Source organism: Nipponia nippon, unplaced genomic scaffold (genome assembly GCF_047370975.1).
Source record: "Nipponia nippon isolate SJK-2023a ecotype South Korea unplaced genomic scaffold, ASM4737097v1 scaffold_3, whole genome shotgun sequence".
NCBI lineage: Eukaryota > Metazoa > Chordata > Aves > Pelecaniformes > Threskiornithidae > Nipponia > Nipponia nippon.
The window spans coordinates 42,779,896-42,806,025 of NW_028262347.1; the positions used below are offsets into that span (position 1 = coordinate 42,779,896).

General features: G+C 40.3%; 1 protein-coding gene across 8 annotated transcripts in view; it reads right to left on the reverse strand.

Annotated features, from left to right (window-relative positions):
- OSBPL8 (oxysterol binding protein like 8) overlaps window positions 1–26,130 on the reverse strand; it is a 97,492-nt gene that overhangs the window by 50,191 nt on the left and 21,171 nt on the right. For 3 of the 8 annotated variants that reach the window (XM_087768163.1, XM_087768162.1, XM_087768165.1), the window contains exons 2-3: window positions 13,389–13,494; window positions 3,058–3,195 (exon numbers count right to left, since the gene is read on the reverse strand). Coding sequence is in view for 6 of the 8 variants with exons in the window: in XM_087768165.1 (XP_087624291.1) it covers window positions 3,058–3,148 (91 nt within the window). In the remaining 2 variants the exon portion in view is untranslated. Of the gene's footprint in view, window positions 1–3,057; window positions 3,196–7,886; window positions 7,924–13,388; window positions 13,495–19,549; window positions 19,718–26,130 lie in introns of those variants that run through there. The other 5 variants (XM_087768157.1, XM_087768160.1, XM_087768159.1 and 2 more) reach the window with 4 other exon arrangements.

Consider the following 26,130-nt stretch of genomic DNA (forward strand, 5'->3'; position numbering starts at 1 on the left):
CATTATGATCAGGATTGGCTTATTCTGACACTCTAGTCAACTAATGATGGGCAAGGCAGAAATAAATTAAATCCACAGTAATTAAAATTACAAGTCCATCTCAGGACCAATGCCATATACAGCTGAGTTAGCCTTCAATACTAAAATTCTGAACTGGCTATGTAAACTGGTGAGCATAATAAACAAGCATAATCCCTACCACCAGTTTTTCTAATACATTTCTGTCAAACAACCTTGCTGAAGCTTTCTATGGAAGCAAGTCTGACCTCCAGACCTTTAAAGGCCAGTCTGTAGCCTAAAAGACATATGGTCACATAAATTAAAACCCAGTATTTATACACAGGAGCACTTAAAAGCATGAAATACATAACACTTGCAACTTCACGGTGACACGTTACATGGTTCACCTTTAGTTCCAAACAGGAGCCAATGGCCCAAACAGATATTAAATGTTTACCTCCACTCCCTCACATCGAGACTCAAGTTGTCATCTACTTTCAATCATATTCCTAATACTTGTAATTAGGATCTTACTTAAAACACAAGCAGAAGACGCAAATGAAGCTTGTTCCAGCAGATTTTCTAAGTGATGGGCACTGAGCATGCCTCTCCCTGGGCTGCTGCTGGCCGTCCAAAGAATCCAGCACACGTGGTGGTCTCTCCCCGCTAATGCCAAAGTGCTGGTTGCTCTGAAGACTGCCTCTTCACAGGTTTCTTTTCATTCCGACTCATTTATTTTTAACCAGAAGCTCTATACAAAACTGGCTTTGCCACACAGGCTCTTTTCTTCAGGCAGCAGGAAACATAGGTAATGGCGGCCAAACAGCATCCAACAACATCCAACTCTCCAGCGGCAAAAGCCAAGTACCCATGTCACAGCTCCCCTTTATATACATTTAATCAGTTCTTTGTAGACTGTATCATACGTTTTTCTGTTTCGATTCTCTTTTATCCTGTGCTTAGCATACTTTTGAATTGTTTATTTACATTATCCATCTCCTAAGGATGCATTCAGGTCCCAGTGACAAAAAGCATCTCCATTTAGTTCATTGTACATGCCTTTAAACACTATATCTAAACATTTCCTATATTTCTGCATATTCTCATCAAACAATACTACAGGTATATTGCAAAGACCTTTGTTAATTGGATTTCAGTTACAACAGTCAGTCTTGAGTACTCCACCACTTTAAACTCTGTTCTACTTCATATTTTTCAGGCTTGCAGAGCATATCTTTTTCCCTATGTAATAAACTCACATTTTCACCAGCACTGTAATTTCCCTGTAGGAATAACTACCACAGAATAACCACTCAACTTCTAAATGTGGGTCAACCACCTCCATAAAAGTTAAACCTAAACATTCTGAGTCGCAGATAGGCTAGAAGTTAGTAATTAAAGGTTGCTGAAGCCTAGCCCACATCATACCTTTTCACTACTGAAACTGACTGCAAGCCAAAATTATTGTTTCATGGAACTACAGTCTCTTTTCTAGTAGCGCTCCTGGAAGACTAAGTCAGTGATGACTGATGCTAAAAAAGGTACAGATACATTTAACCAGCTTAAAATCACTTATATAAGCCCTGAAATAATCAGAGGGAAAAAAAAAATCAGAAGAGAATACTTAATATCTCAAAGGAGGTTGACGCAGGACAATCAAGTCTTAGTGCTTTTCAAGCCTGTTGTAATGACTTTCCTATGAGTGAAAGCCTTTAAAAGGCACAACAGTTTGCCTTTATAAATTAGTGGGAACAGCAACATTAAAAGGAAGACTTTACTACAATATTCTAATACACTTATATAACTACAACATTTGTCTAGTAAGGGATACAACACAGGACACACAGAGAATAACCAGAAATTTCCTTAAACATAATAAAAAATTCTAACGAGTTATATATGTACACTCTACAGAAAATAATTCCAGACTAAGCACAACACAAGCCAGAGAACATCAAGTGCTGTTCTAGTGAGATAACAGCAGCTTTTAGAAAGTATATCAGAGCTAGCTGTGGGTAGCACTGAAAATACTACCATAATAATTCTTAAAATACACTAAAAGACTACCAGATTCAACATGGTAACAGCTAGCTTTGGTTTCAAAGTTTCTTCTTTTTATTTGAACAGTACTGGATGGGAAAACAGGAAAATGATTCAAAGTTACCTGAGAAATTGCCTTCATTACTCTAATGGACTAATATCATTACTTTGACAAAGCAAACGATGGGATTTAGGGAGTCTCATACAAAAGAATCAATCTCGGGAACACTACTCATGGCAATAACTAAAGGAAGCATAGATTACTAGCATGGCTGCCAAGAGTAAAAGAGGAGAGAATATTAATTAAAAAAGCCTGAAGTTTTCACTAAGGACTCCACGCACCATGACAAACATGTCTAAGGATATCCTAAGCAATAGGACAACACAAGCAGGTTCAAATGCAAATAAGCACAAGGAGAGCAACTATGGCTTGTTTTTCATTTTTGTTTTTTTAAACAGATTATCAACATGTCAGGTCTACTGACGAGTTTCACTGCATCCAATCAGTTCACATGGATCCACTGAGAGTTTCTTTTCAACACGTTTAGCAAGGCAGAGGGACAGTTTGAAAGCTGGCAAAAAGCAGTGCTGAGACATTTTTTTCCCCTTTCCTAAAGAGAAGGATCTTTCAGTAGGTGTAATTGTTAAAACATCTTTACACAAAGGTTCCAGGCTTAGGTGGTGTATCGTAACACTGCTGCGTAAAGACATAACTTAAATACCTGAGACATTAACGTGACCATCGGTTATAGGATTACACACAGATAATGATTTACCATCACGTGGACTGTTCTCCCACAAATCTTAGCATGCTTTAATAAACTAGTGCACCACGTAATGCATTTTTTTCTCTTTCAGATTAACACATAAGGATACAAAGCATTACATACAATATTTCAATATGCTTTCTTCCTTACCTCTTTATTGTAAAAGGCAGTGTTTTTGAACCAACTTTGGAACAGATAATTAATGCCAGCATTTAAGTTAAAACCTTTGTAAAAAATAACTTTGTCTTACCATGACTGTGGGCAGTTCCTGGGCTGAGAGATGGTTGGAGTAACTCTTTGGTTGGAGTAAAATAGGCTTCTTTCCCCTGGCGCTGGCTCATTTTTCCTGGAGTTAAAAGCTGTGATTCATCGCTGCTTGTTACCACTGCTGGAATACAAAATGGATGCTTGTTCAATGATGTTAAGTACTTTTGCATAGACTTCTACTAACAGCTTCACTATTTATGAAACTAGTATTCAAATGCTGTCTTGCAAAAAATTTTTCATTCTAGAAAATGAGGATGTCAAACCAGAGATTTCCTTTGAGGGGACAGCAGAAAGGAGCTGACAAGACTGGTCTAAGACATGAGGCAGAAGATGAAAACAAAAACTAGGAGGAGGTAGGAAAGGCTGCTACTGAATACAGGTACAGCACTGAGCTATTACTTAACTTCTGAAATCCTGCTTTCTTCACCACTTTTGTGATAGTTCTTGGTTTAACTAGCCACAACACAGCCAACCCAGGAAATGGCTTGCCGGATCAAGCTGTGCCACCATCCCAGAAAGCTAAGATGAACGTATGTACATACATCACAAGAAACAAGTCTATTTAATAAAGATCATGTATAGACTCTGTCAAGGGGAAAGGTTTAAAGCAGAAGTTACTCTCCTTGAACCTTATCAGTTTGAAAGACTTGTTTGATGTCTTCTAGCTCTTTGTAAGATCACCTGCCCAGCCATCCTGTTTATGGTGTCTGTACATTTCCTTAAGCTGCACACAACAAAACTGTACCTTTTTTGATAGTGGAAGAATGGCTGACTCAGTAACACCTGTCCTGTGGAAGTAGATGTACTGACAAAAAGACATCAGAGGGGGACACAAAAGATGCTTACTAAAGAAGAGCCTGCCTAAAAGATTGGAACTTACAACGTGGCTCATTTTAAGAGTTCTCAAGCTTTCCTCAAACAGATTTAAAAGTTCAGCAGAAGATCTAGTCTAAGCAAACAAATTCCATTTTCTGGATGGAATCCGCCAAGTACAGAGGCCCTCCTCGTAGCTTTATTTGTACTATTATTACAGTAACGGAAACATTTTTCCAGCAAAGCCTAGCATAAACACAAGGCAGTATGAAGAATGCAAGGATGCCAGGATACCCACCTGTACTATTTTTCTACATCAGATAAACCATCTAAAGCTCTGCTCCAGACAAACTACACCCTATGCAGACTGATGCTCATGAAAAATATGTGAGGAGATAGACAAGGGGGTAAAGAGCTCATTTTACCAGTTCAGAGTTCAAGTCTGTCAGTGTCAGAAGGACAATACTTCAAAGCAGTGACTGACTGCTCTACTTGTAGTAGCACCAAACTAGCTTTTTATTTTCCTGCAGCTACAAGTAAAGGTAAAGGGCGAGGGAGTTGCTGAAGCCTTGGGAAGGGACTGCACCACCAAAGGTCCGGTATCTGAACTGAAAAATAAAAGAGGGACCAGAAAACAGCTGCTTCACAGGCTTGCACAAAATGGGTCCCTTCGAGGGGAATGAGCTATACTCACTTGTTTTAAAAATATTTCAGGTGCGCTGAAGTAGCACCAGCTTTCAATAAACTAGCTGAAAGCTGCTCTCGAAGAGCCACTGGCCATTTAGCTCCATAGGAACGGGATTTCACAGCCCCTCCCGGCAGGTGCCCCCTGCCGTGGGCAGCGCTCTGGCCCCGCAGGGGGGCACCCCATGGGGGGGCACCCCACGGGTGGGCACCTCGCCTGCAGCGCTGCCAGCCATGTCGGAGACCCGCTCTGCAGCGGGAAGACTGCTAGCAGTGTCAGAAAGGCTCCTTTCCTACAAAACACAGTTTACGTATCACCTAACATAGAATATCTCGTGGTAAGCAGTTTGCATGCCTGGGGATTCAAGAGGAACTTTGTACATCAAGCGGGCTTTTGAGAAATTCAATCTATAAAGCTGAAGGATGATTAGCAGGAGAGTTTTAAAATCTCCTTTTTATACAAAGCATTATAAAAGTACTAAACAAATGGAAACAAATCAGTTAAGAACATAAATGTCTATTCACACTGTAGCAGTCACTAGGAAGAAGTTGTCCTCCTCATTCAAAATGCCTTATCCTGATGCCCAGATGTTTGCTTTAGGGTGAGGGGGAAGACAAGGCAAGGCAGAACATACCTGTTGCTTTAAGCAGGGGACAGTGAATAAGATTACTAAGAGGCTTTCATCTTTTTTCTCTAAAAGACTGACTAATGATCTGCTTTTTACAGGTGCCTGTGTAATCGCAACTGTAAAATCAGCAAGACCTTCAGGCAGTTAAGCTCTGTAAAGATATGCCTTAAACATCTTACAGCAGGAGCTCTGGAACCTTAAAAGACAGAGATGGAAAGAAAGCAAGCTATTACGATACAAAGGAGAACGTACTTGGAAAGGAGAGAGGAGCGGCAAAAGTTACGCTAGTAACAAACCTGAGTTTTCAAGATGCCATTAAATCAAACACCTACCACTCAGAAGCAGATCTTTTTAAGAGAGTAGATTTAATCAGTACATATTAATAGATAAGTCAGCAATTTGTAGAGGCTCCTTGGCTGCTGTTTATAGCTTCTGATGGATTGATTCTATAAACACTATAAAAATGCATGGTACATACTTAAGTCATCCATTTACTGACAATGTCTGATGGTCCTACAGCTAATTTTGAAGCATGAACCCATTTGAAGCACAGAATGATTTTATCCTGGAATTTCATTACATTCACAGAATAAAACCAGCCGTGATACTGAAAGAGAGCAATGGTCATTTACTCTAGTGACCTTGCTTCTTGTGAAAGAAAAGTTAGCATGAATGAATAAATGATGTTCCTAGTCAAACGTTTTCTTATTTGCCCAAAATACCAAACTGAAACTTACAGTTTTGGACTCACGTGTGCCCATGTACCTGCAGTGTATCTCAAAAACCACACTCAGTTTCTGACTAATCTTCAAAGCACTCACACTTTCTAGTGAGTTTTGGTGAGGACTACCAAAACATGATTTTTTTTTTTTTTAAATGTTTCTGGGGAATGCCTCATCTACGGAAACGATCAGAGGGCTGGAACACCTCTTCTATGAAGGTGAGAGAGTTGGGGTTGTTCAGCCTGGAGAAAAGACAGCTCCGGGGAGACCTTATAGCCTTTCAATATATAAAGAGGGCTTATAAGAAAGATGGAGAAAGACTTTTTATCAAGGCTTGTAGTGACAGGACAAGGAGCATCTTTAAACTGAAAGTGGATAGATTTGCATTGGACATAGTAAGGGAATTTTCTACAATGAGGGTAGTGAGACACTGGAACAGGTTGCCCAAAGCAGTTGTGGATGCCCCATCCCTGGAAGTGTTCAAGGTCAGGATGGACAAGGCTTTGAGCAACCTAATCTAGCAGATGTCCCTCCCCAAGGCAGGGGCATTGGACTAGATGATCTTTAAAGGTCCCTTCCAGCCCAAACAACTCTATGATTCTAATTCTTCTTAGGTTTCACATGCCATCTCTGCAACTTGAAAGATGGATTTGGTAGGCATATACTCAACGTCTCCGACAAGACATACATTAGCATTGCCAACCATTCCTTCCACTCAAAGGCCTCAAAGTGGTGATTTATTTTTAGACTTTCACTCAGGCTTCAGAGCGCTCATCCAAGAGAAAGATCATCTCCGTTCACCCCCTCCTTTACCTGAGTTTAAACACATACCATCTATCTCCTTAAAGATGAGCAGAGGGTTATTTTAGAGAAGAAACAGCACTTAGTAAATATCAAAGCCTTCTTGCGACTCCTTCGAGGGCACATTTCAATACCACCAGAACTATTAGAGTTAATAATACATCCTTTGTTCAATTTCCTCATACTGGCCATAAAATTACTAATATATGGGTTTTAAGTAAGATTCACGCATCAGAAGAAACACAAATTGGGGTCTTTACAGCCAATTTATTTCATCAGATAAAGCTACGAGAAAAAAAAGAAGTATCTGAAGTGGCAGATTCCTAGTTCTTCTGTTTCCATAATGAGCATTTGAAAGTACCTACACCCCTGAAAATAGCACAAGGACATCAGATATAGAAAAAGGTTTATTATAATTCAATTCCACATTATTTTTGAATGTCCATAGTAAGCGGTATCAGCTAAGGCCACGGCTTCTGCACAGATTTCTCACCAAAAAGAAAGAATTGGTGCCTGCATCCTTCCCTTCCCCACATATGCAAACTCTTAATCCCAGGCAAAATTATTCTGCCAATCATACTAACGCCCATGAACCAATGGCACTATAAGTCTTTGGCTGCAGGCACGCACATACAAAAACACTGAAGTTTCCCTACCACCACACCAGATCCAATCCTTATTTGAGTATTACAGTATATATACCTGTTCATTTCTGAAGATGTAAATTTATTAAAATTAAGTGAACCATATGGCACTATAAACAGACAAGCTCAAAACTAAAAATGTTTCTGAACCATTATTTCCATGTCTTTATTATCTATGCTACAATAACATTTGAAGGTTTCATTTCAAACTGATAAATATGTCTTTTTCTCTTCCAGGTAAGAAATTTAAAAGAGTTATTTTTTTATAGCCATGACTGGGAAAGGCGAAGAATAAACTTTTCCCACTGAAAAAAAAAAAGGTTAATGTAGGGAAACATTTAGATGAGTAGTATGCCAGGTAAAGTACTTTTCCAACAGTAAATTTTCATAGTACTTCAGCTTCTCAATTACAGTACAGAAGAAAACCCAGTATTTAGCCCAATAGCCTATATGCAAAGATTTATGCTAACTATTATGAACATGTGTGCAAACATACTATAGGAGAGGAGAGTCACTTACTTGATGGTCCATGACAGTCTCTGTTATCACCATGATGCTGTGTACACATACAATTGAAGAACGAAGAACAGCAAACAAAAAAATCCAGACCAGGAAGAAGCAAGTGCACAAAAGCAGCAGCAGCGGGAAAGAAGGACAATGAAAACAGTGTTAGTTCATAACTAAAATACAACATGCACCTCAATACCAAAGGCAAGACCTCAAGAGACTTAGCAGTTCAGAAAAGTTGAAGCAACAAAACTGACAAATATGCTTATAGGGAAGCGATTATTAGAAGCCATCATCATATATGGTTAGTAAACAGCAACTGCCCCAATTGCTAATTCTGAGTGGAACCTCTCCATCAGCAATTTAGTGCTCATATGACTTTATACGCAATATATTTTAAGAAATTTTTAGCTGGAATGTTTTCAGAAGACTAAAGCTCTGAAGAAATCTGAAATAACACAAAATTTGTTTCCAAAACGGCTCCACTTTCAGACAGGTGTTTTGGAAAGACAAAAACTTTTAAGCCATCAGTAATGTGCAAGTACCCACTAATGCCAGATCCAAGCCTAACCGTTTCTGTACACAAACATGAACTTAAAAGCCACAGATTCAGTTCATCTACAAACAGAGGAAATATTTTAAATTGCTTAGGATGCAAGACAAGCAGTGCAGTTTTAAATTTAAGAGGACATTTTACATCAAAGTATTTCCAAAGAATCAAGTTGTATACAAAATTATCTGTCCTGTTGAATGCATCAAATATAGGCACTACAGAAGAGTAATTACATAGTAATAGTCTGTACTCCTTTCTGACATTTGATCTGGAATCTTTTATAAATCATTGCTACCCAAGGCCACAATCGGGGCTAAGATGCCACTGCGTTCAGCCACGTACTGATATAAGGTAAGTTCCACCTATGTCTTAAAGGATTTACTAGCTTTGAAACCCACAAATAACAGAAAAGGAGGAGAAAACAAGCATACTGATCAGCATGAACATTTCTTCCTTAAAAATAAAATAAATCCAAACATGCTGTATCTTCTGTATCCCAAAGAAAAAACTTCTGCTCCTTTATGGAGAGAAATCCTTTCTCTGCTTTAAAGAGGATTCAATCTTGCCTCTCTGTTATCAGGACTAAACAGCAGGAAACATAAAAAAGAAATATAAAAATCTTAGCAAGCAGGAGTCTTGTCTTACACTCCTGATCTCAAAACACAGATTTTTGTTCCTCACAGCTGCCTAGGGGTGTTAAATTGACACTGCAACATTCACATATAAAGTACTGCAATGAGAATACAGCAATTGCAGTACACATCATTGAAAAGGTGAGGGAACCCTTCATTCATAATTTTGCACTTTCTGGAAAAGGACCTGATTAAACAAGAGAAGCTGAAATAAATTGTAAGTGCATTTGGTAAACAACCTTCTATCCCTGTCAGAGACTAAATTTAGGTCAAAGAGTGAAACACTGCTAAGGGAACCCATGAACTTACCAGACAGGTTTAGGTACTAGTACATGAAATGCATTCAAGAATTCAATGGTTTTCAAGGCAAAGTGGGTTTTTTTTAACGTACGGGTTAACTTACTTCAGACTAGGAAACAGTTTATGTTCAGAGTGGAACTGTATTACCCTATCCTGGTTTTAGATTGAAAAGAATGGGGACTGATATGAGAGCAAGATAAAGGAGCATGCAGTAACTGTACAGAGATCCAGCAACCGACTGAAGGACTGGGAACACCGCTATTCAGCGCTGGTTTGCTTTATTTCACACTAAAAGTTGGAAAGCAAGAGAAGAGAACTGGAAAAATAAACTGTTAACAGCCATATAGGATCAGAAGTTTCTGAGACTCAGACAGCATGTTCACTCGCAGTGCATACTTACGCGTTGAAGAAAGAAGAGCGAAAAGGCACCGCAGCAGGTCCTGTCTCACTGCCTGCCTCTCAAGCAGCCTTGACCAAGATACAACACGACACCACAGAGCAGGGCAACCCGTCACCCGAGACGATGCAGGGACTTTTTATGTAAATATTTTAGCATTGCATGGTTAATCCTACGAACTGGTACAAACAGCTCCTACGCCAGAGGCTGAAACACAAGCCTGTCTAACTCTGTCCCTGATCTTCTCCAACAGACATTCTGTTTACACACCAAACCGCCTCCGTTGCTGGTCAACCCCCTCTCTTCATGAGAGCTATTTGGGCCTGTGTATTTACCTAAAACCCGCAGGCTACGTATTTCTAAATATTGATGCAAGATACTGAAACGAGACTATTCTGGTCAAAAAACCCTCTTCATGTTCCAATAGCCTATTGCACCTCATTGTCTGCAATTCCTATCACTGCAGATCGGGGATTCAAACCCCTAAGGGAATAAAACATGACAGTTTTACTCCTTTGATGTTTTCTCTGTCCATCATCCCCCACAATGTTTATTCTAAATATACAAAATTAAGAAAAGTATACACTTATTTCCAGAGACACAGCCTACCCTTATTTCCACATTTAATGGATGACTTTGGTTACAGATTACAGAACGAGCCCTTTGACAAGGGAGGTTCTCAACACTACATGATCGATTTCGCTTCTGCTGAGGCACGTTTAGTTAAAAATGTTACTACCAAAACACATAAAACCTAGCCCTCCTCCCAGTAAAGTTTTAGGTTAAGGGTGAGGAATAAAACTATCACATGAGACGGCAGCCGTAATTCTGTTTTCATACAAAAGCAGCTCTGTGCTTCAGAAAAGTACTATTTTTAGACATTAATTTCTCAGCAATAAAGCTTATAACAACTGCTACTAAGCCTAACATTATATCTGCCAACTTGTCCTACAAACCAAAATCCTTTTCCTGTTCAAGATGAGGGTAAAAGCAAAAACATATGTCATGCTAGCATGTCTGAATCTCACACTACAAAAGGTAAATTTGTTAAAAATATTTACTGGATTTACAATCTAAACCTACGGCCAAATTCTTAATGGAGTTTGAATGCACGTTTTCAAGCCAAGTTAGAGTTTTCACCCTGCTGAAGATGGACTTTTCCTGAAAGCAGTCTCTAATACATGTAAAATCCCTAAGATTAATCATGTTACATTTAAATTCAGGACCACCAAAGCTGATCAGTAAAAAGGACCTCTGTTCAATGCTTCAAGGAAAAAAGGTACTTTTATGTCTGCTGATGTATTTAAATAGCAAGGACTGACTGTAAAAGTTATATCAAAGGCAATGTATTTATGAAATACATGTTTTGGTAAAAATTAGAGCCAACTAGAAAGTTTTCTAAAAAAATCATTTAGAAAAAGAATGGTTTAAACTAAACATTCCCATGTAATGTTCTGAGTTCTGGGCCAGTCAGGCTTGTTTAAATTAAATTATTACTTTACAGAAAAAAAGACAAAAACTGTTCCGAAACAAGAACTCAAACCAGTGCCTAGTATCCTCCTGGAGGTATTTAAAAGATGGGTAGATGTGGTGCTTAGGGACATGGTTTAGTGGTGGACTTGGCAGTGCTAGGTTAATCGTTGGACTTGATGATCCTAAAGGTCTTTTCCTACCTAAACGATTCTATGATTTTGCACTGCTTTAATGGTGCCAGACTACAAAAATAGTTTGCTGAGCTGTCATAAAATTTGTGTTCAGATACAGTATATATAAACCTAATTATCAGAGAAGAAAAGCATTTCATGTAAGACTTTTCGCCCTAGACTGATTCTGGAAAGAAAAGCCCACAATATTAAGTTCTGTGATCTCCTCTGTTTTACATGCAAGCCAAAAACACATTAGAAAGCTGACACCTCTAAAAAGGGCTTTTTAAGGTACCTCCTAGAAATCCCCCCAAATGACTTAAACCGTGTAGCAAAATGTTGATCAGTGTTCTTCATGCATATTTGCAACTCATGTATTTCATGAATTTTAATCAGACAAATGGAACTTGAAAAAAAAAAAAAAATCAGATTGCAGCTAAAAGTCTGGAATACAACCTCAAAAAAATTAAAATTAAAATTCTGGGAAGTGTCAGGATTTGTGTACACTCCAGCACTCCAGATCTTCAAAATTACTTGGTCCAATCTCTCTTATAATATTTTTTTTTTTTTTAGTATGTCAGTTTCAATTTTTTACTATGGTGTACACCAGACCAAAGATATTAGACTCCCAGATAAGCTTTCAAAAATGGTTTTAACAGCTGTAGTGCATCACACAAAGCTTCATACTGTAACTGCAATTAAGATAGACCCACTAAATGATATTTTGGTAAGAAATGCTTAGAGTAGCCAATCACAGCATACCATCAGTTAAAAAATAATATTCTGAGATGACAATTCAGGTGCCTAAGCACACACGATGAAAGGCAAATCTATCCTTACACTCAGCATTTTTCTGAAGCACACTTGGTAAAACATATAGATCCTCATTTCAAGACAGCTTCTTAAAATCACACTATTGTGAAAGCATGTCACAGAAAGAAAACTAACACATTTCAAGTTACTTTCAATTTTTTTGTAAACTGGTAAGTTTTTTTTTATTTTAGGAAACAAGGAGCACAGCAACTGAGTTGATAGGATTTTTAAAAAAAAATGTATTCTATTGCACAGCTGACAGATGAGACTCAGTATGTTGTGCCTGGGATACGGATGCATTGGCCTTGCAACAAATCAATGAGTAAGTTTATTACAGACAAAAGCCAAGGATTTTCTTAATGCACCGCAAAATATCTTGTCTCCAAACTAATCACTTAAGATAAAAACAGTAATAAAATACTTAATCAAATTAATATCTCTATGTAATAGTTGAACCATCACAAATGAAGTTGGCCACTAATGAGGTGTTAAACTTGAGCTTTTCAGTTACAGAAAAAATATCCTATTTTGCCATTGGGAGGCAGTGCTTTATATCAGAAAGCAGCTTTGGAAACTAAAAAACATTTCCTGCTTCAGCTATTAGAGTGTTTCCATATAACACAGCTTGTGGAAAAATTAAATTCTTAAATAATTTCGACATGATGATGATGATGAAGTGTCATAGTACCCACTAGCCTTTCCTGTTTTTAAATTGTGCTTAGAAAGAAAGAGCTGGTATTTTCACTACTTTAGAAATTTTATTATCAGCACAGATTATCAATTCTTACACCTGAAATGACTCTGATAACATATAATTATCACTCCTCATACCTTTCCTGCTCCTCATTCCTCCAAGAAATATATTATTTTTTTCTTTTGTCCATAGTCACTAACTAGTAAAGTGCCAAATAGTAAGACCAAGAGGAATACCTTTTTCTTTTGGGACTCAGAGACACCAAGGATCAAATCCAAGAACCGAATGTTTCTTGACATCCAGCCCTTTTGCCCTGAGAATCTAGCAAACGATGGGTGATACAACATGATACTCCAAATGCACTCACCAGAAAAGTATCAATTCAAACGAAACTAGAAACAGGTTCAAGCCATTTAATCCTCTCCCTGCAAAAGCATCTTCACATGCATCTGATTATATGAAACCACATTTAAGTTACTCACTGAATTTCGATCAATTTCCCCATCAACCGGAACGGTCTCCATGCTGAAAGGGCGTGCTGTCTGTCCCTCCGTCAGTTAGAGTTCTTCCATCCTGCTACCCGAGACCCTGGAGGGGGAAAGAAAAAACACAGTAATTTACTTCCAGTGGCTGAAATCCATTAAAGAGCCACACTCTCTCCCCTCTATGTTTTAAGAGGGTAAATAGTCTCCTGTTGTAAACTGTGTATATTACAGTTCCTTGCAAAACATGCACATTACCCATAAAAATCAACTTTTTAGGAATGAAAGGAGAGGATAGTCTCAAATAAAATGGCCAAAACAAAAGCTACTCACAGAGGCAAGTATTTACCTTTAACCACACTTTCATCCAATAAGGATGCTGGAAGAACACAACCAAAAAATAAAATAAAATAAAATAAAACCAAACCCATAGGTTTTGCCCTGTATTTTCGCTTGTTCCAGAGTCCCCAGCAGCACACCACTCCCACCCCGCAGGCACACACACACAAGCTGTTTGGGTACGTAAAAGCTATTCTGGAGCAGTCAGAGCTTAGGGCTTCCCAGCATAACTCCAGGAACAGCCACGTTTTCCTGTGTGGAACAGAGACACAGAAATTAAATCGTTTGTGCAAGCCAGCACCCTCTGTGGCAGAGTGGGCGCTCAGCTGGTGGTCACCACACACAGGCAGAAAGCAATGCCTTGTTCTCTAGACATTTCCTATCTACTTTTTTTTGCTAAAGAATGAAAGCTACAATAAACCTTAGTATTCATACCACATTTGAAGTCACCGGTGAGACAAGAAAATGGTCTAGAATCAAGCAAAACTTGATGGAAAAAACATGCCTTAACCGTTCATTCGTTTCATGGATTTGAGGAGGGAAGCAGATCAGGATGCCTGCAGAGATGCCCATCCACAGCCCATTGCTCTGCTTCTCTCTCCAAGGCTCTCATCAGCAAAAGATACAAGTGGACATGACGGCTGTAAGCTAGCCTGTTCAAAACAGTAAAGCCACGGAGGGAGAAAACCCTGCGGTCCCACCCTCCATGAAGCCACGCTCACACTGCCCTTCCCTCCAGCCAGTGCAAGTGTTTGATCAGAGGATTAGCCCAAGAACAATTTTTTTTCAATTTTCTTTTTGTATTGGGTGTGGTGAGGGGGCAGGAAGCAGCTGAAGTTACAAGGCACGTTGCTAAACCATCACTTGTGCAAGAGCAGGGGTAGGATGGAAATGGTGACTTTTTTTTAAGCTACGGTGTTAGCATATTATGCTTAGGGTATATACATCAAGCTATGGCTTCAGCTCAAGCTTTAGCAGAAACAGATTAACTGAGGACATAGGGGGTGAGGTGGGAGGGGGCATCACAGCCTCTCCAGGGAGCCTGAGGAGTGTCTGGGTGCAGGAGGATGGGAGAAGGACAAGGAGAAGACCAAGGAGAGGACCGGTGGAGGACACAACAAGATCTCGCAGTTCAAAGCCTGCTTCAGGAAACACACACTCATGAAAACAAATCTCACTATAAAGAACAACCATTTGGTTCAACAGCTTTCAACGTTTTTACTATCATAATTTTGTTCATGTATTACGTAAAGCACATTTGAATTAAAAATCCCTTAGGAAGAACATACAGTATTAACACACTATGGCAAGTTACCATAACATATGCCACTAAAACACAAAAGGAAGTTTTGTGTTAAAGAAATTTAAAAAGTTATGTGTTAAAACACATAAAAAGTTTAATAAAAAGACCGCGTGCTAAAGAAACTGCGAAGTTTATAGTTCCCTATGACTCGGTTCAAAGAACTGATGAGGATCTTACTCAAGTGCCTAAGTAATTACTGAGGTGGCACGTAACTGGGAAGCGTATGGCTAGATGCTTTCGTATAAATTAGAAACAGTAGACATCTGAAGGGAGACGACTACAAGCGATTAATTTGCATTAATAAAATGAAAGATGGCATTACCACGGAAAGAGGAATTCACCCCAGCAGCTCTGCTTCCCGGGGCGGCAGGCACTGCAACACACACCTTGCACACACCAGCGCGCGGATGCAGTGATGTCTCTTGGAGGCTGCTCCTTGTCATCCCTCCCCCCAACACCCATTTTAGGTTCTATTATTAGCAGGAAATTCAGCAACACCAGACTGCATACATATTCAATTTACGGAAACACAAACTCTCTTAAACAGGATGAAAAATGAGTGGTGTTGTAAACAGATGTATACACTGATATTTAAAGCAGTTAGTCAGCTTTTTTAGTTACACAAACTCGCAACCCTACTCAGTTATCCAAATGAACAGATCTTTCCTGACACACGAACATTCACCCTAAAACAGTTTTCAACCCATCTCTATTTTTAACAGACATTTTTAAGCTCATAATTTTTGTTGTCAACACTCCTGGTGTATTCTGCTCCTCTGTTTATTCACATGACCACAGCCACTACACCCTTCCTTGTCTCAGTCTCAAGAGCGGCATCATCAGACAGGTATCCTGATGTCTAATTCTTAGCAGTCATGGATGTCCGTGGTCCCCAGAAAACTCATAATCCAGCAGGGTCCCAAAGACTGCAGAGACGTTATCTGGGAGAGGGAGGGAGAAAATTCTGCCTGCTCACGTTTGAACAGAAATGCAGAGTAAAGCAGGTGCAGAAATGGTTAAGGATTACCTTCCCCCACATTGTTTAGCTTACCAGCAGACAGCCAGCTTGGCTTATTTTTCTTGGCAAAATGAAGGCTGAAAGTGAACAACATTGCTTCTGAAATATGCCAAAATAAATACCAAGGAAGGAAAAGGGATCTCTCAGCAAAATGATATTGCCAAAAAGGCAACTAAGTATGAACTTGGAGAACAGATTTATTTTGAAAATTACAGAATGCTTCCACCCATCCAAGCCCCAAGGCTTTGAAACAACTTTCTGATCAATGTAGGGAAGGGGAATTTATTTATTTATTTGTAAATGCAGCCAGGTTATTATGAGGGATGCTTCCACCAGTAAGTGAGCTCTTTTCTACTTCGGCTAACCCAATCATTAGATTTGAAGACACAACCCCAAATTTAAATCATCACCTTTTTAGCTTCTGGGAGACATTTATGACATGCCTTTGCTCCTCTCTCCACATTGACAAGCGTTTGCAATTTGGTAGTCTGCCTGGTCGGTTGGTTTGGTGCTTTAATTAACAGCTGTTCCTACTTCACAATCACAACTCTTAAGAGTTTAAATGTTCAGAAGGGCACATGCAAACTGAAATTATTTGAACAGAATTATATGATGGCATCCCAGCTAATCACCTATGTTTCTTTTATAGACAATGGATACAAACTGGCACTTAGAAAGGTACTGCTCATTTTAAAGCAGCTGTACCAATGGGACAAATCATGCCACAAAATAAGGTATTTCTCTTCGACTGTGAAGAGGATCTAGGGTGACCAGCTCAGAAGCATATATTTAAAGCAGAAGGGAAGGACAGCATGCATCAATAAAAGGCACTGTTCTGTGTGAGCAGGATGTTATCTAACTATCCATACATATGCATACTGAAATGTCTTACATGACTTCTTACCTCTTCCTAACTCCCACCCTTAAAAAAAAAAAAAAAAAAAAAAACAAAAAACTCAAAAGCCATAAGAGCATGCCTCAGGTCCTGCACTTGGGTCACAACAACCCCAGGCAACACTACAGGCTTGGGGAAGAGTGGCTGGAGAGCTACCTGGCAGAAAAGGACCTGGAGGTGTTGGTCAATGGCCAGCTGAATATGACCCAGCAGTGTGCTCAGGTGGCCAAGAAGGCCAACAGCGTCCTGGCTTGTATCAGAGTGAGTGTGGCCAGCAGGACCAGGGAGGTGATAGTGCCCCTGTACTTGGCACTGCTGAGGCCGCACCTCGAGTACTGTGTTCATTTTTGGGCCCCTCACTACATGAAGGACATTGAGGTGCTGGAGCGTATCCAGAGAAGGGCAAGGAAGCTGACAAAGGGTCTAGAGCACAAGCCTGATGAGGAGCGGCTGAGGGAGCTGGGGTTGTTTAGCCTGGAGAAAAGGAGGTTCGGGGGAGACCTTATTGCTCTTTACAACTACCTGAAAGGAGGCCGTAGCCACATGGAGGTTGGGCTCTTCTCCCAAGTAACAAGACTAGAGAAAATGGTCTCAAATTGTGCCAGGGCAGGTTTAGATTGTGTAATAGGAAAAACTTCTTCACCGAAAGGGTAGTCAAGCATTGGAACAGGCTGCCCAGGGAAGTGGCTGAGTCTCCATCCCTGGAGGTATTTAAAAGACAGGTAGATGTGATGCTTAGGGACATGGTTTAGTGGTGGACTTGGCAGTGCCAGGTTAACGGTTGGACTCGATGACCTTAAAGGTCCTTTCCAACCTAAACAATTCTATGACTCCGTAATACCACATGATCTTCTCTGAGGTATAGTTGCACAGGTCACAGAGCAAAAGCAGCAGAAACCAGATACCTTGGCTGTGTCAGAAGTCTCTGTGGCAGCACGCCTTTAATCACACCTTTACAGACAAGCAGTGTTCTGTATTGACTTATAAATCCTGTATGTTAACCAGATTATATCAGTGTTTATTGCAGGGATATGTTAATTTACCTGAATAAAGGGGTTATTAGGAAAGACAAACTCTTTTTTCCTCCAGTATAAGAAAGGCTCCTCACCAACTATGTAACTTGTTCCAGGCATATTACAGAGTTTAAACCTGACTCCATGTCAGTAATACCCTATAGGAGGCATGTTTCTAACATTAATACTGTAATTCAATTCACAAAAGGACTCTTCTTCCCCTTCTCCCACAGAAGATTAGCTTCCACTCCACTAAATTCGGAGAATTTAATCAAGAGTCTTTGCCTGATCTCATGGCTGAGATGCTTGCTATGCTACCTTCTGTATCCTCACTGTCCCCCACGTGAGTTCCTGAATTTCAGCCAAGGTGCAGCCACAAAGTGAAAGTGGTAGAGATGACCCCTGAATCTAATACATTTTCTGTTTAATCGATGGACCAAGTTACTTGAACACCTGCATACTGTATTATATAGGCAGGTTTTAGCTTTCTCCTTAAGTACTATCACCTACGGTCACTAGGTACGGCATTTGCACTGCGATACTGTTTTGTGATCTGTTACAGTATCAGAGCACCCACTTACTCTCCAGCATCACACCTCATAGACAAGGTACGGCCTCACCTGTGACCTGCTAACGGGCTGCACTGAGTGCACAGTGAAATAGCTACTGCATGCTGATCCGGCCTTTGCAAAGGGGAAGCGCTCTCCACGGCTCTGGCCTCCAAAACTGACCTGCTCAGCTCTGCTAGATGCCTGCCTTTTTTCCTTAAGGCCTAAAATAAGTTAATGCACTTCAAATTGCCCAAGGTGGGTATCAGATAAGAGCATATTGTAAATTTCTTTAAGATGACACATGCATAATACATTGACTTCAAAGATCAATGTGGCAACAAGCGTGGGCAAGGCACACTAGGAGAAAGGAAACCTAGATGTTTACATTGGCGTCAAGAAGGGTAAAAATCCACCTAAGTCCTTGCTGGAAAGCAGAGTCACTACCGTACCAGAGAAATGCTGTTCCACAGGGAATCACAGAATGGTTGAGGTAGGAAGGGACCTCTGGAAGTCATCTTGTCCAACCCCCCTTTTGCAGGAGGGCATCTAGATGGCTTTTGAATATCTCCTAGGATGGAGACTCCACAACCTGTCTGGGCAACCTGTGCAGGGTTCGGTCACCCTCACAGTAAAAACATGTTTCCTGATGTTGATAGGGAACCTCCTGTGTTTCAGTTTGTCCCCACTGCCTCTTGTCCCATCGCTGGGCACCACTGGAAAGAGCCCAGCTCTGTCGCCTTCACAGCCTCCATTCAGGTATTTATACACATTGATGAGACACCCCCTGAGCCTTCTCTTCTCCAGGCTGAACAGCCCCAGCTCTCCGAGTCTTTCCTCATATAAGAGATGATCCAGCCCCTTGATCATCTTCATGGCCCTTCACTGGACTCTCCAGTATGTCCATGTCTCTCTTGTACTGGGGAGCCCAGAACTGGACCCAGCACTCAAGGTGTGGCCTCACCAGTGCTGAGTGGAGTGGAAGGATCACTACCCTTGACCTGCTGGCAATGCTTTGTCTAATGCATCCAAGGATACCATTCACCTTTTCTGTGGCAAGGGCGCATTGCTGGCTCATGTTCAACTTGCTGCCCATCAGGATCACCAGGTGGCCCTTAGGTAAGCAGTTCTCAGGTGTGGTTATCAGTGCATTCAGTTCAGTAAGGTCCATAAGGAAGTTTAAGGTAATAGTCTTGAGAAAGGTATCTAAGTGCTAAAAAAAAAAAAAAAAAAAAGGAACAAGTAGTTTCATAAAAATTAAGAGCTAATGGGGACAGGATCAGTTTTAAGAGATTAAAGGAAATCTACATCCTAAATCTAACTAGTGATCAAACCAAGTCTCTCAAATAACCTAAGTGTCATTCAGCAGTCACAGGACAGGGTGAAGGCACTTCATTTTGCTCCATGCAGTGGGGGAGCAGCACTAGCACAGAAGGTAATAAAGGTACACGTTTTGCTTTCAAGGCTCTTTGAATCCAGTGCACCAGAGGAAGTACAGGCCCCTGGTTGTAGTACGAGGCCACAGATTGTCTCTCTCCGTTCCCGAGTCCACACACCAAGTACACTTCATTAGCAAGCTACAGATCAGGCCAGCTTCTTGCACATGACACAATGTCACTGCATGCCAAGGACCCAAGGAACTGAAGGTGAGTTACTGATAAAAATGGAGTGGGGCCAACAGGGTCAAAGGATGCAGCAGAAGATCTGGTAAACAAAGAAATCACAAATTTTTCTCAACTTTCAAACTAAGTATCTTACACGCGCTAACAAGAACCTGGAAGAACTAGGAAGAAGTTTTATTCTGCAATTCTAGAAGAAAAATTTGAGAGCTGAGTAAATCGCTAGGTTCGATTCCTTCTGCTGTGAAGTCAGGCCAAATAGGAGAGCTTGACAAAACCAGTAATAGTATGGGGGAAGTCACAGATGACTAACTGCATGGTTATGTTAACTCTGAACTGCAATGTTTGAATGCTCAAAGGTCTGCTAAGGTATAACCACATCAGACTCAACAACTGCCTCACCTATGTCCCCCAAGCACACTGTGACCACTTAATGCTATCAGCCCCCAAATACACCCTTATGAAACGCTTCCTTCCACCCCGAGTTTCATCACCTGCCTTCTCATTTCCTGAATAAACAGTCCACGTGCAAAGCAAGCTGCTTCCTCTGTTTCTGTATTGCTGTTTTCAAAGGGCAGAGGGGGGAAACAAACACCCAGAAAAACTGAAATGCTTAAAAACAAGACTTGAAAACATCTCTCATTTAGAAAAAACTTGGAAAGCAGAAACATAGTTCAGATACCTCAGCTATCTTTTGAGAGTGATAGATGGCAGTGAATGCCAAGAAAAGGATAGAAAACTTCTGAACAGCCGCTGCCACTTTAATAAATTACTACCTTAAACAGGTGTCCCACAGGTAAACTTGTCCTGATAAAAATGAAGGAGTACAGAAGAGGTGGTAAGAGTTACCTCCAGGTACTAAAACCCAGTATCCTCTCAAAGCTCAAGTTCCAAGTGTTCTGGAGCCCTTTGGCCATTAAAATGCACTTCAAAGCTCCCCAACCTGTCCTAGTCTTCATGACGTATATTTTGCAAGATTGCTCCCACAATCCAAAGGAGCTGCAGGTCTCAGTACTAAAAATGGTTATTGCTTCACATAAGGGTGTCTTGGTTACCCAGACCATTACCCACTTTGCGTCTACAGGCAAGTTTTATCTAGGGCTCAGTCTAACTTTTGAGGATAAGAACAAGAGAGGCATTAAATCATTAAATTCTTTGCATTTATTAAGCTTGAACCAGAGAGCACCTACGAAGTTTCATAACATACTCGAAAGATTTGTTCTGCTTTTGTGTGACGATGTAGGAAAAGAAGATTCAATTGAACCTTACATAGCCAAATCTAGCATTTTATTTTTACACTTCAAGATGCTGCAGTACCAACCAGCAAAATAACCAAGTGGATGCCAAACTAACCTTACAGCAGATATACTTGTATCAATACTAGCATTGTTTAAACAAGGTTAAATTGGTCAACAACAGCCTTTGAAGAAAAAAAAAAAAAAAAAAAAAAGATGCAGACTAAATGGTTAGACCCATTGCAAACCATTTTCATTTCAGAACTCCACCCCAGACACCAAGGCACATTTGCTATTTGTGTTTTTCCTGCCAAAAGGTTTAAGAAAGCAACATGACAAATGTAATCATTTTAAGTCAGGGAATCCTGCCTTTCTTCTAACAGTGTTAGAAGCTTTCTTTCACAACTGTAAAGGCACTACCGATAGCCTCACACGCTCCCCCATCTATCTAGTGAACTCATGTTCATCTAGCAGTTTGCATTAGAAGCCAAGTTGCTCCTATTAATAGCTCAGTAAAAAAAAGTTGTTCTGCACTATGATGAAAGGCCAGCTGGTACTCCCTGTGGTTCCTCATCTCTCACATTGGCAGCCGGATGAAGTTGCAGTGTGACACGCTCCTCTAGACACAGCTGAAAGGGGTTAAGAGATTACTCATCCTCTACACCTGGTCCTTGCCTCCACCTTCCCCACTGCAGCTGCTGCCTTTCTGACCTGCCCACAGCCCCCTCTGTGCAGGTGCTCCCTAACCTGCTCCTGTCAGAGGGACACCCACTATTGCAAATTATTTTAAACAGACACTCTGAAAACACAGATCATTTAAACTGAGCCAGGCCATGGGACTTTGCACCTGCCTTTCTGCTTGCAGGTCTGGCACAGCAGTGGTAATGAACAGCTGAGGGCTACCTCTTAACCCACCTCCGTTCCAACCATAACGGCCTGCGCAAGCATGGACTATGTCTACAGCTACAGACTCGCCCAACACCGACTGGAAACTCCTGCAGGAAATGAAGGAGTCAAGCCAAGGCAAAAGGAAAAGCAGTGTTGTTGTTAGAAGTTTTTCTGAAATGAAAAAGTAAGATAAGTCAGCAGAGATGTTTCCACAGACAAGATGGATAGGTGGCAGAACAAGTCCTTCCGTTTCTGACGCCAAACTGGAATCAGCTGCTGTCCTGAGACACGAGATAGATCTGGATTTCCTCTGCGTGGAACTTTCCAAAACAAAATCCAACCTTGCTTTTCCGAAAAGGAACATTTTTCTCTTTTTCCCTTGACAGACATGACTGCCAAATACAGAGTCAAAGCATTAAAAAGGGGAAGAAACAAAAAAAAAGGACACTTACTATTTCAAGCCTATGAAAAACACTTTAAGCATATAAGAACTAATTCATTGTGCTGAAAAAGCCTCAATAGGGGGATGCTGAAAGTCTGCTTTAATACTTCAAATGATGCAGGATATTACCTTCAGTGATGAAACCCTCTGAACATCTTGGTTATAATGCGATCATAGACCCAGAAATATTTTAAGTCTCACGTGCTCATCAGGAATACAATCAACCTCATAAGGAATAAAAGTTTCAGAGAGCTATTCTGAGATTATATATAAACGATTGCAAGTAATCATACTATTGCAGATCAACGAATTAGCAACTTCCAAATGAACGATACGTGACCAGATGAGTGCTCTTTACCTACTGCAAATAAAGTAAAAAGTTAGCTTAAATTACTGTAAAGTTTCTGTATCTCAGAAGCTGCAGTGACTTTGCTTAGACAGGTAGGCACCGTCATGCAGACGGTTCATAGCCACATCAGAAGCTATTGCAGCTGATTTCCTACATTGCTTCTCTCTGAGCTGACTTCAGGAAACACAAGCAAGATTCCAGCTTGTCCTGGTCAGACAGTCATTGTAAAACATTTTGCTTACTAAGAGTTCACAAACAATTTGCAGTTTTAACATGAGCACTAAGCAACTATCTCAGGCATTAGAGTATGTATTACTTATGCTAGAATACCATTTATGTTTCAAAAGTCTCTATTGCCAGGGGATGGACAAGAACATTTTTCCAAGACTGTGTCCAAAAGACTACACAATCCTCTGCTTAAGGAGAGCCACCTCATTTTCTCACCTGCCATCTCTCCCTCACCTTTGCAGGAGTTACAGACACCTGCAGGGAACATGATGACCATCCTCCTCAGAAGTGATCAAATCTTTCTCAGTACATTCTTTTACAATGGACACAGATCCAAACCAACTAAAGCAAATTCAAATTAATACCACATTCACGGCTATAGGTACCCTCTGAATCACTCAGCTGTAAAGGTCAAAGCTCAGAATATGCAGGACAGACCATACTCAAAAAACCAACCCCCCAAACCCACATGCCTTCAGAAGAGCAGAGATGTGTAAGGAGGTGATTACAAGTGACCTACAGTATCAGATTTTTGGTATCACATGAGGTTCCACCACAGCCTTCCCAGAAATTACAATAACTAACCAAAGCAGACACCAATCTTTACTTTTCTTACCGTATCTCTTAACTCAACCAGTAACTGCCAGTGTTTGACTGTAAGCTCCTTTGAGTACAGACTATCCTTTTGTTCTGTATCTGTGTGCTACCAAGTTCAATTTGATCCAAATGTGATGAGGGTTCTCAAGTTCAAAGCAATATAAACAACTACTGCTGAACAAACAGAGTGTTGAAGGGGAAGAGAATAATCGCATCTACAGCAAAAAGAAGAACACCAAATTCGTAAAATGACTAATATACCTCCAAAATTGAGTCAGTGCAAAGGACCAATTTTCCAAGAGGCAATTCTACTAGGTTTTTAATCTTTCCTTTGCACTGTGCATTTTTCTGCTTCTCAGAACTCAAAAGGATGGCTAACTCATTTTAAAGAGGTGAAATACACCCTAAGAGCTCTTTTAAATTTTCATACCTGTTGAAAGGACACCTTAAGTTTCATAAAGGGGAGGGATGGGCAGTTGGTTCTGTGCACTGAAAAAAAAAGAAAATCTCAAAATATGACTTAGGTGACTCACTAAGACCTGCCCAAGAAGAATACAATGGTTCACATTCTGAGCGTGATGCCATTTAACTGCATTCACTTAGAAATACCACCAGACTGCAGGCTTCCAAAGGTCTAACAGTGGTAATAATTTTTTCATTAGGAAGCACTCTGGAGGAATAGCATTAATGTGAATTGAATAAAATAGACCATCTTTCCTCATCCAGAGCTCCCAAAGACCTACCAGTACAGAATCACTTTTCTATACCCCAGTGGCTTAGCTTCACCAAAGAACTGAGACTACCTCTCTGGGTCCTGCTAATAAGAACCATGAAGACACTTCACAGGGGCTCAGCTAAGAGAGCAACTACAATCCTAGTTTCTGCTCTAACCTGAGATACATAAAATAGAAAAATCAATGCAAGTTCTAACATTAAAAGTGTGAAAGCAGACTTAACACAGACAAACAAGTCTAAGGCGAGCTGTGCTTTGCTGCAATAGAGTTATAGTATGTTTGAGAGGTTTTTACGAAATGGACTTTCTGCAGAATTAAATGTGGTGGATATTTCAAAGAAGAACCTAATGTTTATTCTCACATACAATTTAGTTTTCTTATCTTAGCAGCAGTGTCTCTTCTTGATGTTAAAATAGAGTTGATGACATAAGAGATGGCCTTCATTTGGATTTCTTTTGTCTAGTGCTAGAAGGTAGTTTCCACAATTTCAAGATACAGGATATCTCTACGAGAATTTAAGAACAAAAGGTCAGAGAAGCCTACTGCAATAGGAAAAACCCTAGAAATTCAAACTTAAAGTAGCAGCAGGTTCAAACAGGCAGCGATAGTATCTGGCTTACACATCATGGTTTATTAAAAAGATTTAGAAAGTCTAATTTAGATTTCCATTGTATATGCCAAGTTTAGTTTTTTTCACTTTACTGCTTGCCTAATTAAAATAAGCTGATGAATCTAACTTCTGGTTTTTTAGGTGTTAGTGCTATTCTACATGTTTGCAACTCAGTATCTTTCTGAGGTTTGGGAGGGAGGGTTGGTTTCCTGGTTGGGGTTTTTTGTTTGTTTTTTGTTTGGGAAGTTTTTTTGGGGTATTAGGGGGGAAGTGATTTTTTTTTTGGTCGGTGTTTTTTTGTTGTTTTGTAGGGCGGTTTTAAGTCACAAACAAATATTTCAAATAGCCTTTGTACAGGCTTAATAAGGACTAGTGCTTTTAGCACCAAGCATCCAAGCTTGTCTGTCTGAAGCTCCTGAGTAACTGCCGATCAACTCTGATTTGGAACTGCTGCAAGAATCTCACATCATACCTTTTAGTTTAACAGGATGAATCAATAGCATTTAAATGATATAACCTGATCTACAGGAACTGTAAAATACTGTCGCATTGCAGACTTGGCAAGTGACCTAGCACTAGACCTCGTTTCCCCACCCATTCCTATTCAACAAATTACATGCTCACCCATGACATTTCTTTGGGCGATGAGAAGCACCTAGCCTGCCAGAACAAGCAGTTATGGAAGAGATACAAGCGTAATCAAGTGACAACTTACCTGCAGTTCATGGCCCTCAGAAATCAGCTCAATATCGCCGCCTAATCTAGGGAAGGCAACTGCTCACACTATTGGCAACAATAAACAAGCAACTTACATAAAAATAATTTTTGCCAGAGAATAGAAGCCAAGCCTTTCACAGCTCAAAGTCAGCCCTCAAGCACAGGAGTTAAACATATTTGTTCCCAAAGCTACCCCATTTCTGAAGA